Below are 14387 nucleotides of genomic sequence, written 5' to 3'. Positions count from 1 at the left end.
CGACCTATCAATCCAGGAACCAATTCGCCTGTCCACAGCTCAATCTCATAACACAAAATCATGGCAATTTATACCGTCCGAACCTTCAAATCTTTTCACTAATGTTTTTCAGGTACTTGTAGCTTCCCGAAAATCTTCCACACGTAAATCTTACCGTTCAAAATCGACAGGATTTACCAAATGGTGTACACAAAAAGATATTGGCCCCTTTTCCTGCCTCACTCCATCTCTATTAGGCTATATAGGGTACCTTTTGGATTCTGGTCTCCAGACCTCCTCTGCACAGGTACACACCTCAGTGCCATTTCAGTGTACCACCAGGGAGTAGGGGATGCTCTGATAATGGCTCAACCCCTTATGAGCCAGTTAAAGCTATTGCAAAAGCCAGAAAGATGCTTGGCTACATAGGGAGAGGAATGATCAGCAGAATAAGGGAGGTGATATTGCTTCTGTTTAGGTCCCTGGTGAGACCTCATTTGGAATACTGTATACAATTCTGGAGACCGCACCTTCAAAAGGATATAAACCGGTTGACATCTGTCCAGAGGGTATCTACTAAAATGATCAGTGGTCTTTGTTCTAAAGCATATGGGGAGAAACTTAAAGATCTAGAGAAATGGCGAGATTGTGGAAATATGAAACAGATTTTCAAATATCTCAAAGGTTTCCATGCCCAGGAGGCAAACCTCTTTCAATGGAAAGGAGGGTCTAGAACATGAGGTCATGGGAAGAGGCTGAAAGAGGGTAAACTCATGAGATCTTAGGAAATATTTCTTTACAGAGGGGGGTGGTGGATGCATGGCATGGGTTCCTAGTGGAGGTGGTCGAGACAAAACGGTATCTGAATTCAAGAAAACATGGGATAAAAACAGGTGATCTCCTAGGGGATGATGGGAATTATAAAGGGCTACATAAATTAGATGGATGGGCAGATTAGATGGGCCATATGGGCCTTTTCTTCTGTCCTGTTTCTATATAGAGTTGGTTAAATACATTATATTTTCAATTTTACGCTCTTCCTAGGATGAATAGACTCCTTTCTGCCTGAGTGTATAAGAAAAGACTTCTAGAATTTTGAGGCTGCAGAACCCCTGGAACTTGTGGGCACTGAACTCCTGCAGTGCCAATGACTGCATGACCTTGGCAAGTCACTTCCTGTCCAGTTTTCTGTTACCTAACACTTCTAGAGCAATTATAACCTTTTGTATCATTAATGCTCCTTACTGGAAGCAAACAGTGCTGTTCAAGTAACTGAAGTGGGCCATCCTGCCCAGTGCCTGTCACAAAGTGTCATCACAAGAACTTATTTTGGAGAGCTGAAAGTAGCTTAGGTTTTCATTCAAAATTAATTTGGATATAATAGATCTGAAGTGAATTGTGTGTTTATCTGAATTGTACTAAAATCTAACCCTGTGGTCTTCAACCCCGACCAGTCTGGTTTTCAGGATATGCATATGAGAGTTTTGAATGTGTTGCCTCCATTATCTACAGTTATCTTTTAACATACATATTCATTGTAGATATCCTGAAAACCAAACTGGAGGATTCACCAAGGACTGGGTCCAGGACATCTAACGGATGTCTTGACCCTGAAGGAGTTGCTTACCTTTGCTCCTATACAGATTGTGTAATTTGTTTTTCTGTAGGATATTCTCATCTTCAAGTTTGTTTGTTTTTTTTCTCTAATGTAGGTTCTGATCGCTCAGGAGAAGATGGCTACAAACACAGTGTATGTGTTTGCAAAGAAGGATTCTAAATATGCTTATACAGCAGAATGTAGATCCTGTCTGGAGAACTCCTCCAGACCAACAAGTACTATCTGGGTCAGCATGCTGGCAAGAGGCGGACAGGTAGGGTCCGGTCCACTCTAGTCCCTGTCAAGTGGCTGCTTCTTGTATGATTGTATTTGTAAGTTCTGTCTAGGTGCTTTTGCATCTATTTGTTAAACGGTCTGGTTCAGGTCCCATCTGAAGAAGGTACCTCTGATTTCTCAAGCTCTTGTACATCATATTTTGTGTAATTGTGTTGATCTATGATAAGATATTACAGAGAGCAGAGAATTCAGGGCTGATTTGACTGTGAAAAAACATGGGATGGATGGTCCCATCTTAGCTCCTGCCTGTCTTAATTGTTTGTTTATTTGGTTTATATTCTGCCTTTCAGGGTCTTCAGAGCATATTACATTCAGGCACTGTAGGTATTTCTCTATCCCCAGAGGGTTCACAATCTAAGTTTGTACCTGAGGCAGTGGAGGGAGAAGTGACTTGCCCAAGGTCACAAGGAGTGGCAGTGGAATTTGAGCCTGGTTTTTCTTGATTTGAAGCCCCCTGCCCTAACCATTGGGCTACTCTTCCACTTAGGCTAAATGTTTGGAGAGTTGGGAGGGAGGTTAGATAAAGGTTAAATAAGGATAGGGTGGGAATGTGGAAGGGATTAGAAAGTAAAGAGGTGTGGGAAGGATAATGAGTGGAACGGTGGAGAATGTTTGGAAGGTTGAGAAGAGATTGAGAGAAGATTCTAGCAGTTAGTAGGTTTTAATGATTTTATTTGTATTATATTCGTAAACATGCTTTATATTTTGCTGAATGTTCACCTCATTTTTATCTCATGGGTGGCCATTTAGCTTCTGTTCCACCATTTATGACTGGTTAGTCATTTTGAAGCTGATTACATTCATTTAGTTAAACTTGATTTTTCACTCCTTTCAGCCCCAAGCGAGTTACAATAACAAACTCAGAAAAATACAAAAGACATGTTTATAAATATGGTTTACAAGGTATTGCTCTTATGAATTCCTCTTTTAGGTCTTGCTCATTCGTTTCCTATTTAGTTGTAATATTTCATTCTTATATTTCACACTTTTTTCCTTTTTTGAAAGAAAAGGAACTGCTTATTACAGTTCTTCTTGTAAGCTAAAAAGTTTCTTATGAAGCCCCCTCTTTTCCCGTAGATAAGCAGCATGAATTCCCGAACATACCCAGATCAGTCCAGACCAGTGGGTTATGTATCTCTACCAGCAGATGGAGTCAGAGAACAAAAACTTTGGGTACTGCTACATAACAGAGAGTGCCACCTGCAGTCCCTCAGTATTTCTCTGACTCCAGCAGATGGTAGAGGTGCATTCCTGCAGTCAGTTAGTTTTTAAAAAAAAAAAAAAAGGGAAAAGATAGGGAAAGGAAGTAGGATAGTTAGGACTAGTAGTACCGCTTCTTGAGGAGTTAGGCACCTTCGTGGGCCATCCCTCTTTGGAAGCCGGGCGACCAGGGGGGTTGGATGCCCCTGCCTGTGTCTCGCCCGCAGCAGTCCAGTGACTCGACAACTAGGGTCTCCTGGTTCCCTTGTCCACTGAAGCGGCTCCTCTTCCTTGGTTCCTTGAGACTCCTAGAGTGTCTCTTTAAAGTTAAAAAAAAAAAAGAGGGACTTCCTCAAGGTAAGTGGAGTCTGTCGAGGGATGGGCCATGCAGTTGCCAGCAGCCAGTGGTGAGGGAGCTAGATCCCCCCGCAGGCCTTGTTGGCGTGCCGGGGCTCCAGGTAGGTCGACAGGAAGGGAGGGGAGGCCTTCGTGCGTTATTTTTCTTTTTTTTTCTCTCGGAGCGTTTCTCGACTGCTCTCTGCTGTCTGAGCTTCACGCTTGCAGGGAGGTAGCTATTTTTAGTTCCCTTGGCCGCGCGGTGGTTACCAGACTTCTTTTTTTCCCTTTTTGCCGATGACTGTGGGGCGGCGCGGGCCGGCTCATGGCTCCCCGAACCAAAATGACGGACTGCCGCACGTGTGGTGCGACAGGACAGATTCTGGATGGAGATTCCCTCTGTTCTACCTGTAGCACCGGGCAGGAGGGACCTTCTTCGGGGGAAAGGGCTGGCAGGCAAGGCCTGCGGTCCTCCGGTTTGATGCACCCCCTCACGGGGGGGGGGTGTGACTCACATCGGATGTCGTGTGATGAGGAAGCCCCCCCCTCTCCTTTCCCCTGTGGAGCAGGTTTGTTCTTTTGGGGTGGATGCTGGGCTACCGGACCCCTCAGCTGAGGGGGAGAGGACCCAGAGGAGTTTTGCCTGGAGTTCGTGCTGCAGCTTCACCAGGTTTTCCTGGCTGGGAAGCAGGCAGCGCTGAAGAGAGCAGCGCGGCTCGATGTGCCATCGGAACCTCTGGCTAAGCGAGCATCCAAGGGGCTTTTGGATGCCAGCCACCTTCAGGGGACCAACAGGGGACCCAAGTCGAAGATAGGTCGCTGGCTCCGCTGGGGGACACCACGGTTTCACCTTTGGATCAGGACCCTGGGGTCCCGCTGGATGATGGGACCCAGGGCGACCTGGATCCAGACGAGCTGCCTTTATCGGAGGGCGATGATCCTAGTGTGGTGTGCTTGTTTAAGTGTGAGGAGTTTAAATCTCTTATCCCCCAGGTTTTGGAGGGTTCTGGGGGTCAAGGTGGCTCAGGATGAGCCTGACAGCGAAGGGGTTAACCCAGTCCTGGATGGGATTCGTGGGTAGACGACCTTCTTTCAACTACCAAAGAAGGTTCGCAAACTGGTTACCCAGGAGTGGGACTCGCCAGAACCAGGCTTGAAAGTGGGCAGAGTAATGGCGAAGATTTACCCCCTTTCGCAGGATCTTTTGGATCTTCTGAAGGTGCCAAATGTGGATGCGGCGGTGTCTGCCGTGACTAAAAAGACCACCATTCCTGTGGTCGGGGCTGCTGCGCTGAAGGACATACAGGACTGCAAGCTGGAGATTCAGCTTAAATGGGTCTTTGAGGTCTCCGCTTTGAGTCTGTGGGCGGCTATTTGTGCCAGCCTCATGCAGAGAGCCTGCCTTTGTTGGGTCCAGGAGGCATCTGTGGCGCCGAATGCCGGCAGTGGTGGATCCTTATAGGCCGCACAGTTGGAGGCAGGTATTGTGTACGTCACAGACACTTTGTATGATTTGGTTCTGACTTCGGTGTGTAGCATGTTATCCACGGTCTTGGCTCGTGGACTCCTCTGGTTGCGAAATTGGTCAGTGGATTTGTCCTCCAAGTCTCAGCTTTGTAACTTCCCCTTCAAGGACAAGCTTCTCTTCGGGGAAAACCTGGTGAAGTTACTTGGGGAATCCAAAGGCAACCGGCTTCTGGAGGATAGGAAACCTTCAGGGAAGGTCTTTCCCTCTCGGCCTTGCTTTCGGGACTCTCGCAGATTTTGCTCTGCTAGGCCTTCAGCTCCTTCGGGGTCCAGGCCGATCCCAGGGCGCCAGCAGTTCTTTCGTGGAGGTCGTCGCCCAGGCAGAGAGTCCATGGGCCAGGGTGCTGGACGTGGAAAACCCTCCCAATGAAGCTAGGGGTTACCCATTCCAACGCAAAAGCTGTAGGAGACAGATTGTCGAGCTTTTATGTGGAGTGGGTGAGGATTATCTCGGACTGTTTATTTATTCTACATTAAATAGTTATACTGTTTATTTATTCTACATTATTTATTCTACATTAAATAGTTATACTGCTTATATTAAATAATATAATTTTTATGTATTACCAGTTAAACTATAATTTATTTTATCACTGTTAAATTGTCATCTAGTTAAATTGTCATCTAGTATTACCAGTTAAACTATAATATTTATTTATCACTATGTTAAATTGTCATCTAGTTATATTGTTCCATATGTTCTACTGTTCTATGTAAAGCTCCGCTCTCTGTTGGGCAGTTCATTGTTTTATGTAAACCGGAGTGATTTGTAGTCCCTACAAGAACTTCGGTATATAAAAATTAAAAATAAATAAATAACTGTTGGGTTTTGGAAGTGGTCCAGGACAGTTACGCTCTCAGGTTTTCACGCCCAGTTCGGAAGGCCTTTGTGGAGTCTCGCGTAGCCTCACAGGCCAAATGCGAGGCAGTGCATGGGACTCTGCAACGGCTTTTCGACCTCAGGGTCATTGTTCCAGTTCCCTTAGCAGAACAGGGCCAGGGCCAGTATTTGGTATACTTTGTGGTTCCCAAGAAAGAGGGTACCTTTCGTCCCATTCTGGATTTGCAGAAGGTTTGCAGAAGGTTTTCGAGTCCCCCGTTTTCACATGGAGACCTTGAGGACAGTCGTGGCCGCAGTGTGCAAAGGGGAGTTTCTTGTGTCCTTAGACCTCACCGAGGCGTATCTCCACATCCCGATCCTTCGGGATCACCAGCGGTATCTCCGGTTCAAAGTCCTGGGTCAACATTACCAGTTTCAGGCTCTTCCGTTCGGTCTGGCGACGGCCCCACATACCTTCACCAAGGTCATGGTGGTCGTGGCGGCGTTCTTGCACAAGGAGGGAGTCTTAGTCCACCCGTATCTGGACAACTGGTTGATTCGAGTGAAGTTGCGGGAGGACTGCGAGAGATCGATCCCGAGAGTGATGATCACCTTATAGTTGCTCAGCTGGGTCATAAATGTCAAGAAAAGTCACTTGGAACCCACTCAGTCGCTAGTTTACTTGGGAGCGCTTTTAGATACCTCCCAAGGCAAGGTTTTCTAGCATCGGACCGTGTGGCAATGCTGCAGGATCAGGTCAAGGCGCTCCTTCAGAGGAAGATTCAGACGGTTTGGCATCGTTTACAAGTCCTGGGATCCATGGCCTCCACCTTGGATTTGGTCTTATGGGCTTTCGCTCATTTGCGGCCATTGCAGCGTGCACTGTTGTCGAGGTGGAGCCCGGTGTCTGAGCAGTTCCAAGTGCCATTGCCTCTGCTTCCAGAATCAGTCTCTCGTGGCTTTTGCGCAGCAACCTGGAATGGGGGGTGGACTTGGACCTGCCGAATTGGGTGGTTATCTCCACAGGTGCCAGTCTCAGGCTGGGGAGCAGTTTGCCTGATCAAATCAGCTCAAGGTCTTTGGTCGCCAACGGAGAGTTCCTGGTCCATCAACCGCCTCCAGACTAGGGCTGTCCGACTGGCCCTCCAATCATTTCTGCCCCTAGTCAAGAACACCATGGTTCGGGTATTCTCAGACAAAGCGATGACTGTAGCCTACATCAACTGGCAAGGCAGAACAAGGAGACTTGTGGTCTCCTTGTTTGTCTGGGCGGAGCACCATCTCAAAGGAATTGCCGCATCACATGTCACAGGGGTGGAAAATGTTCAAGCAGACTTCCTCAGCAGGCAACAGCTCGATCCAGGGGAGTGGGAGCTGGCCCCCGAAGCTTGGAACCTCATTTGTGCCAGGTGGGGCGTACCTCAGTTGGTTCTGATGGCAACTTGGGCCAATGCAAAGACAGAACACTTCTTCAGTTGTCGGCGAGAGGTGGGCTTGGTAGGGTTAGATGCCCTAGTGTGCCTTTGGCCCACGGGATTTCTTCTCTATGCCTTCCCTCCCTGGCCTATCATCGGTCGGCTTCTCCGACGCATGAAGTGCATTCCAGGCAGCCTGGTGCTGGTGGCTTCGGAGTGGCCACATCGACCATGGTTCGCGGACTTGGTTCGAATAGCGCTGGAAGGTCCCCTACAGCTGGCTCATATCCTGCACCTGCTCCATCAGGGGCCCATATTTTTGGATCGGGAGGATCACGTCTCTCTCACGGCTTGGCTATTGAGGGGATATTCAGAGCAGGTCATTCCCACTCTTCTTCAGGCGCATCAACAGTCTACTTCTATGGCCTATGTTAGGGTCTGGAAGCTGTTTGAAGCATGGTGTCACCAGCGCTCCTTAGATCCTTTGGCAAAGGAGATTTCCCAGGTGTTGGATTTTCTTCAACAGGGACTGGCTAAGGGTTTGGCTTACAATTCACTTCGGGTCCAAGTAGCAGCTTTAGGTGCCTTACAGCAGTGGTCCCCAACCCTGTCCTTGGGGGCCCATCAACCAGTCTGGTTTTCAGGATATCCACAATGAATATGCATGAGAGAAACTTTGCATGCTCTGCCTCCATAACATGCAAATTTTCTCTCATGCATATTCATTGTGGATATCCTGAAAACCTGACTGGCTGGTGGGCCTCCAGGACAGGGTTGGGGATCACTGCCTTACAGGGCAGGTTTCACGGTCAGTCGCTGGCGGTTCACCCAGATATTTCTAGGTTTCTCAAAGGGGTCAAGCATTTACGCCCTCTCATCCGCCCATTATGTCCGGATTGGAGCTTAAATCCTGGTGCTTCGTGTACTGTGTGGAGCTCCCTTTGAGCCTTTGCTCAGGGCTCAGATTTAAAGATTTGACCTTGAAGACAGTATTACTGGTAGCCATTTGTTCTGCTCGGCGGATTTCAGAGTTGCAGGCTTTGTCATGTTGAGATCCTTTCTTTAGGATTTACGATGATAGTTTCGTTGCGCACGGTGCCTTCGTTTGTTCCCAAGGTGGTGTCTGCCTTTCATGTCAATCAGGAGGTGGACTTGCCAGGCTTTCTGCAGTGGGCTCAGGATTCCTGTCAGGAGAGGGGATCTTCATCTTTTGGATGTCCGTCGTACTCTTTTGCGCTTTTTGGAGGTTACCAATGACTTCCGGTGGTCAGATCTGTTTGTCTTGTTCAGTGGACCTAAGAAAGGTGACAAAGCTTCTAAGACTACTATTGCACGCTGGATTAAGGAGGCTATCTGCTCGGCTTATGTTGCTCGAGGGCGTCAGGTCCCCTTGGGTCTGAGAGCTCATTCCACCAGGGCCCAGACTACCTCGTGGGCTGAGTTTCAGCTTCTGTCGCCACAGGAAATCTGCAGAGTGGCGGTTTGGTCCTCTCCACACTTTCACCAAGCATTATCGCTTGGATGTTAGGGCGCAAGATGAATCGTCCTTCAGGGAGAGTGTCTGCATGCGGGTCTTTCGGGTTCCCGCCCAGTATAGGGTGGCTTGGGTACATCCCACTGGTCTGGACTGATCTGGGTATGTTCAGGAAATGAAAACTCATTCTTACCTGCTAATTTTTGTTCCTGTAAATACCACAGATCAGTCCAGAGGCCCACCCTCTTTTATACTCTGCAAGACTGCCTTGAGATGTAAGGTTTGGCTGAAGAACATTTTTTTTTCTTTGATACTATTGCAGATGCTCTAGATGGAGCAGGTGCCGAGGTGGTCTAGTGGCTTTTTGTTCTTTCATTATGGGCGAGTGGTTGACTGTTATGTTTGGGTTTCCAACCCCCTTCGCCTGTTAGTTACGTTAGTTAATGTTGGTTGTGGGCTTGGTGACAGGCCAATACTAAGGGACTACAGGTGGCACTCTCGGTTATGTAGCAGTGCCCAATGTTTTTGTTTTGACTCCATCTGCTGGTAGGGATGCATAACCCACTGGTCTGGACTGATGTGTGGTATTACAGGAACGAAAATTAGCAGGTAAGAACCAATTTTCATTTAGCCATGCTGTCTTGTCTGGGATGTCCTCCGGGCGGCTAGGTGGCGGAGCTGTCTTAAAACACTGAGTCTTTCAGTGTAGTGTGCCTGCTTGGATCCTCCCGTGCTTCCCCCATCCCCCTCAATCCATTTTTTTTCTGCGTGCCTGACTGCACGCAGAGCTCTTCTCTCCTCAGCAGAACACTTCTTCTGACTTAACTTTTTTTTTCCTTCGTTTTTTTTGACAAGATGCCGCGGCCACTGGGCTTAAAGTTTTGCCAATGTGGCAAAATCATGTCTGTGACAGATGGGCTCACCAGATGCTACATCTGCCTTGGACCAGAACACGACCAGGTGACCTGCAGGGACTGCGGATGCATGTCCCCCCCCCAAGCCCCAGTGACTGACAGCCCCCAGAGGGCTGTCAGGATCGCAAAACTACATGAAGCAGCATTGGGATCGTATGCCCCTTCTGAAGACTTCTCTGTCCTCCCTGGGACTCCCCCCACCCCCCCGGGCCTCCAAAGAGACGACGCATCGCCAAGCCTCCTTGGTAGGGCCTCCCGGTTTGTCAGGCCGGCACCAAAGCGAGCTCCAAGGGCGCCGATGCACGACGCAGGAGACGTGTCGACGGCGCTAAAGACGCCATCTGCGCTGAGTAGCATCGGGGCCCCGATGCATCACTGTATCCAACGTGGGGAGCCGACTGCATGCTTTCGGATCAAAGCACAAGACATTGGCGCATCGAAACAAATCGCAGACGCCCTCGACGCACACTGTCACAAAGACACCCAAAAAGCACTCTTCAGGGCACAAATGGCCCAGGGATCCTTCCCCACTCCTAGTAGTGGATTCAGATGTGACGCCTACTTCTCCAGCCACCTCTCATAATTAGATGGTCTCACCGATCTCCTGAACATAGGGATCTTCCGTTTCCTTGGCGCTGGGGAAAGACCAGGCCAAACACCGAAAGAGATCCTGCAAGCATCGCCACTGGTCACCGTCAACGTACAACTCTGGTTCTAGAGCAACACCGGCCATCGGAGGCCCTGTCCTAGTCCTAGGCGTCCCCCGTCCCCCAACTACACCGGTGCTGGGCACCGTGTCACCTCGGAGACTGAGGAAGAGCTGGCGATGCCTCGTCCCCCTCCATCAGTCCTGGCCACTCCGGGCTTTCAGGAGGAGTTGGACTGCAGTGTGCAGTCCGTGGTGTTTAAGGTTCTCCAGAACGTTGAGCTGCCGGTACCATACCGGTGCCTGAGCCTCTGCACTCGATACTAGCACCCCTGCTGGAGCATCTGGATGTCCTCCTGGGCGCCCTTCTGATGCAGCCGGTGCCCGAGGGACCCTAGGTTCCCCAGCGGCCATCTATGTGTCCCCCCCCCCCCCCCACCAGAGTGATTCCAATTCTCGGGTCCTCCAAGGAGGAAGATATGGCCGGTACCATGTTTCCCAGACCCCACTGTTCCCCCGAGCCCTTGCCGGGTCCTTCCAGCCTCCAATCCCCTCGATGCCAGGGGGAACCATCGATGCCTGCGGTGTCCTCAAGGACTCCGAAGCCATCGGAGTCCAGGGTTGATACCCCTCACGGACCCTTGCCCACAGCATACTGGTCCCAGTAAGGAGGAAGGGCCTTGTGACCCTTGGGGTGATGACTCCACAGACTCATCCTCAGATTATTCGGACGACCCCTCTCGTTTGGGTAAGTTTCTGTTCAAGGGAAGCTGCTTTTTGGAGAAGATCTTGAGCAATTAGTTTAGGGGAATTAAAATCTCAGAAGCTTCTTAAGGACAAGTATTTCTATTATCCGAAAGAGTAAATAACGGATTCACATCTACCCGTTCTAGACCTCTCATAATTTTAAACATCTCTATCATATCCCCCCTCAGTCGTCTCTTCTCCAAGCTGAAAAGTCCTAACCTCTTTAGTCTTTCCTCATAGGGGAGCTGTTCCATTCCCCTTATTTTGGTAGCCCTTCTCTGTACCTTCTCCATCGCAATTATATCTTTTTTGAGATGCGGTGACCAGAATTGTACACAGTATTCAAGATGCAGTCTCACCATGGAGCGATACAGAGGCATTATGACATTTTCCGTTTTATTCACCATTCCCTTTTTGACTGCCGCGGCACACTGAACCGACGATTTCAATGTGGTATCCACTATGACGCCTAGATCTTTCTTGGGTTGTAGCACCTAATATGGAACCCAACATTGTGTAATTATAGCATGGGTTATTTTTCCCTATATGCATCACCTTGCACTTATCCACATTACATTTCATCTGCCATTTGGATGCCCAATTTTCCAGTCTCGCAAGGTCTTCCTGCAATTTATCACAATCTGCTTGTGATTTAACTACTCTGAACAATTTTGTGTCATCTGCAAATTTGATTATCTCACTCGTCGTATTTCTTTCCAGATCATTAATAAATATATTGAAAAGTAAGGGTCCCAATACAGATCCCTGAGGCACTCCACTGTCCACTCCCTTCCACTGAGAAAATTGTCCATTTAATCCTACTCTCTGTTTCCTGTCTTTTAGCCAGTTTGCAATATGTCTGGACTAGTTTGGAAGACAATAAGGAACAATTGGTCCTTACCTGCTAACTTTCTTTCCTAGAGTCCCACAGACCAGTCTAGAGTCTTGCTGTTCTGCTGTGTGTACAGTGGCTTGCAAAAGTATTCGGCCCCCTAAAAAGTCAACAGATGTGTGGGTTACAATTGACACACAGATTGTTCCAGATGGTATGTTTATTGCAATCCAGTATGTTCTTAAGGTAAACTTTCAAAGTAGCAATTCATTATTTTTCTGCATTTTTTGTAAAATAAAATTAAAAACTAAAAAATACTGCTTGCATAATTGTTCAACCCTTGTGCTGTGGAAGCTCCATGTTTACACAGATGAAAGATTTTGCCCTTACAATTGGCCTCTACCTGTGAATCATAAAAAAATAAAATAAAAAATAAAAGCTTTTCTGGATAAGACTCCCTTATTCCAGTACCTTTAGTCAAACTGTGAATCTGAAGGAAAGCTGTGAAAATAAAGGCCAAAGAGCATTCTAAGGAATTTAAAGATAGTTATAGACATGAATAAGATAGGAAAAGGCTACAAAATAATATCTAGGTACTTCGATTCCAGAGAGCACTGTTGGATCAATTGTGAGGAAATGGAGCTGCATTATACCACCCAGACACTAGACAAGGCAGCCCTCAAAACTCAGCATCACAGCAAGGAGGAGACTTCTGAAGGAAGCTACAGACAGACAATCACTTTGAAGGAGCTACAGAGTTTGGTGGCTGAGACTGGAGTGGAAGTGCACCAGTCAGCCATATCAAGAACTGTCCTGCATGGGAGGATGGCTAGAAAGAAGCCATTACTGAAGAAAAACCACACCAAAGCATGTCTGGAGTGACCCAGCTAAAATGTGGGATAAGGCTTTTTTGTTTTTTTTTTCCCCTGGTCAGATGAGATGAAAATGGAGTTTTTTTGGCAAAAACTCAAATTGCTATTTATTTATTTATTTATTTTTAGATTTTTATATACCGGTGTTCCTATATGAAATAAAGATCACATCGGTTTACATTGAAACAGAACATGAAAATTGCCAAAAGGCATTACATAGAACAAGGTTATGAAACTTGGAACAGTGTACATAAGTTCAAAATCTAACAATAACGTTGTAACATTGATGACCAAAAGATAAAGGAGAAAAAAAAAAAAAAAAGACTTAAACAATTAAGTTGACAGGTCTTATTGAGCATAAAAATTATAACGTATAAGTGAGAAAGTCTCAAGTGTCCTGCAGCAAGAGATTAGATACCGAAGTAGGTAGTGGTATGGAAAATGGGGGGTTTGTGAAGAAGATATGTTCTTGCTGGTTGGAGGGGAAAAAATGATGATCATGGTCCTGGAAAAGCTTGGCTAAAGAGCCAGGTTTTAAGTTTTTTTTTGAATGAAGAGTGGCAGAACTCAAGCCGAATGTCTGGTGGGAGCGCATTCCATTGAATGGGGCCTGCTGTAGATATGGCACGTTTTATGATGCGAGGATTTTGTTGAAGGTACATAGAGTGTGCCTTTATATGCTCCTCTGATGGGTCTAGAGGAGGAGTGAGGGCGTAGTTGGTTACATAATTGAAGAGGAGAGATATTGTGAATGGATTTATGAATTACGGTGAGTACTTTATATAGGATCCTTTGCTTTATAGGCAGCCAGTGGAGGAGCTTGAGAATGGGGGTGATGTGATCTCTTTTATTCGTATTGGTAAGGATTCTGGCTGCAGAGTTCTGTAGCATTTGGAGGGGTTTGATGGATGAATATGGAAGGCCAAAGAGAAGCGAATTGCAATAGTCGACTTTTGATAGAATAATGGCTTGTAGGACCATCCGAAAATCGTTGAAATAAAGAAGAGGCTTCAATTTTTTTAAGACTTGTAACTTATAAAAACAGTCTTTGGTGGTTGTGCTTATGAATTTTTTAAAATTGAGCTGATTGTCTAGCATGATACCTAGATCTCGAACATGTGGTGAGTGATTTAATATGGGAGTGGATGAGTTGAGTAGGTCAGCTGGGTTTAGAAGTTTGATGTTGATGTCTTGATTGATGATTAGGATCTCAGTTTTGTTGTTGTTAAGAATGAGGCAAAGGCTGGAGAGAAGATGATTGATCTGTTGCAAACAATTGTTCCAGTGAGCCAAGGTTTTTTGTAAGGATTCTGAGATTGGGATGAGTATCTGGATGTCATCCGCGTAGAGATAGTGAGTTAGGTTTAGTTTAGTAAGTAGATGACATAGAGGTAAGAGGTAAATGTTGAAGAGGGTAGGTGAAAGGGAGGAACCCTGAGGGACCCCCCGGTTGGAAGGGATCGGTTGTGATTCTTTGTTGTTAATCTTTACTTTGAATTGTCTATTTGCTAGGAAGGATTTGAACCAGCTGAAGACTGTTCCTTTAATGCCTATATCTGCCAGACATTTTAATAGAGATGAATGGTTGACAGTGTCAAAGGCTGAATGGTTGACAGTGTCAAAGGCTGGTCAGATGAGACGAAAATGGAGTTTTTTTGGCAAAAACTCAAATTGTTATGTGTAGTGCAAACCTAACACTGCCCATTCCTCAGTAAACACCATCCCAACAGT

At 46.9% G+C, this 14387-nt stretch overlaps 1 protein-coding gene across 1 annotated transcript in view; it reads left to right on the top strand.

Annotated features, from left to right (window-relative positions):
- Positions 1–14387, top strand: part of POLR2B (RNA polymerase II subunit B) — a 177912-nt gene that overhangs the window by 58685 nt on the left and 104840 nt on the right. Inside the window, exon 6 of the mRNA XM_029600967.1 lies at positions 1692–1850. Within this exon, the coding sequence (XP_029456827.1) occupies positions 1692–1850 (159 nt within the window). The remainder of the gene's footprint in view (positions 1–1691; positions 1851–14387) is intronic.

Source organism: Rhinatrema bivittatum, chromosome 1, assembly GCF_901001135.1.
Source record: "Rhinatrema bivittatum chromosome 1, aRhiBiv1.1, whole genome shotgun sequence".
NCBI lineage: Eukaryota > Metazoa > Chordata > Amphibia > Gymnophiona > Rhinatrematidae > Rhinatrema > Rhinatrema bivittatum.
This window is presented reverse-complemented; position numbering and strand designations above follow the sequence as displayed.